This window comes from Penaeus chinensis, chromosome 12 (genome assembly GCF_019202785.1).
Source record: "Penaeus chinensis breed Huanghai No. 1 chromosome 12, ASM1920278v2, whole genome shotgun sequence".
In the NCBI taxonomy this organism is placed as follows: Eukaryota; Metazoa; Arthropoda; class Malacostraca; order Decapoda; family Penaeidae; genus Penaeus; species Penaeus chinensis.
Genome location: NC_061830.1, coordinates 7,481,947 through 7,483,476, shown reverse-complemented (window position 1 = coordinate 7,483,476; position 1,530 = coordinate 7,481,947). Strand labels below are relative to the sequence as shown.

The 1,530-nt window shown below is 51.3% G+C and overlaps 1 protein-coding gene across 1 annotated transcript; it reads left to right on the top strand.

Annotated features, from left to right (window-relative positions):
* LOC125030900 lies at positions 1-1,530 on the top strand. Its single transcript, XM_047621236.1, has 3 exons — positions 1-128; positions 740-1,095; positions 1,211-1,530. The coding sequence occupies exons 2-3, from the start codon at positions 755-757 to the stop codon at positions 1,377-1,379; spliced, it is 510 nt and encodes a 169-aa protein (XP_047477192.1). The 5' UTR covers positions 1-128; positions 740-754; the 3' UTR covers positions 1,380-1,530.

Genomic DNA, 1,530 nt, shown 5'->3' with positions numbered 1-1,530 from the left:
GGCAGCATCACAGTGGGTGCTGTATATAAGGGCCACGCATTTCTAGGCCTAGCACAGTGCCTCCTAAGCCTCGTGGCTCCTCGGAACACACACCCACTTTCAGCACTTTCAGCTTTCCTGAAACGAAGGTAGGGGTTCCTGATTTTTCCGTTTTTTTTCTCTAATGATTTATACATGTTTGGTATACTTTCGGATGGACTTGATACTATGATGTCGTTTCTAAATGTCAAGGGGAGGAGCTAGAGGGACGGTATATGAGTAAATATACGTGAATTGAAATAACGTCACATATGCGTAAACTTGATAACAATTTCAAAGTCATCACACACGTAAAAGTAGATAACATCCCCATCTAACATTATAAAATCTTTGTTTGGTGTAGTCTAAATGAATGCTGTACTATAGAGGGAGCATTCCGATATTAGAAAGTTAAACACATAGAGCTCACAAAACATAAACTGTCTAATCCAAAGAACAAATAATACATGACTTGCTAAAGCAGGTTAAACGTCCGAAAGCTTCCTTTTCCACCTGAAAAGCCGTGCAGAGTGGCAAAGGCCCGCTACCTTCCTTCCCTCGCAAAAACCTGCTATCTTCCTTCCCTTTCGATGTCTAAAGAATTAATGTGCTATTTCTTTTCTTTAAATAGTTTATAAAAACAGGTCTGATCTCTTAAGCTGTAAAGACTTCCCACCTTCCCTTCCTCGCCCTTGCCTAAGGCCTCTCCGTGCCTCCCCAGATCCCGTCAGCAGCCATGACGACCACTATCACGACCGGAGTGTTGGCAGGGACCGCAGGCGGCGCAGGACTCGCCGGCCTGGCCGTCGCAGGAGCTGTAGGATTGGGTGTCCTGGGCTTGGCCGCCCTTGCCTCCAGAGGCGGAGGACGCAGGAATCGCGGGGGCAGGAGGAGGGGGCACCGCCGGGGGCGTCGCTCCACTGTGGAGGACGACGACGACTGGAGGATGCAGAACGCCCTCGAGTTGGTGCGAGCGGAGGACGTGACAGGATGCGGCATGAGGCTGGTGTGCGAACTGGCCAGCCAGGAGGAGGAGGATCTGGTGCAGGAGGAGCTGGCCATCCTGGCACTGCTCGGGTGAGTGCCAAGGCGGCGCTCGTGCCTCCGTGTCTGTCCTTCAGTGTTTCTGACTGAGAAATAGCGCTGGAAACTTCTTTATCTTTTATGCTAATCACCTGCCCCTTCCTTCCAGACCCGACGTGAAGCCCGGTGAGGGAGTCCTTCCCCCCGGGGGCGCCAGGGGAGAGTACCTGCAGGCCAGGAGCTTCGGCGGGCGAGGCGGGGACTGCGGCGCCGCCTTCCTCATGTGTCCACTCAACGGCACACAGCTCATGGACACCGTCATGGCCTATTTACCTTGAGACAAGCTGCCTTTCCATTTGTCTGCACCGGCGTCTCTCAGGAACAGTCTGCAGAATTAATGCTTTGAATTGCCAAGGCCCTCTCACCGTGTATATCATGAGGACTTTTTACAATTATTTCATTTAATTGTCACCAAAGACCCAAATTTTC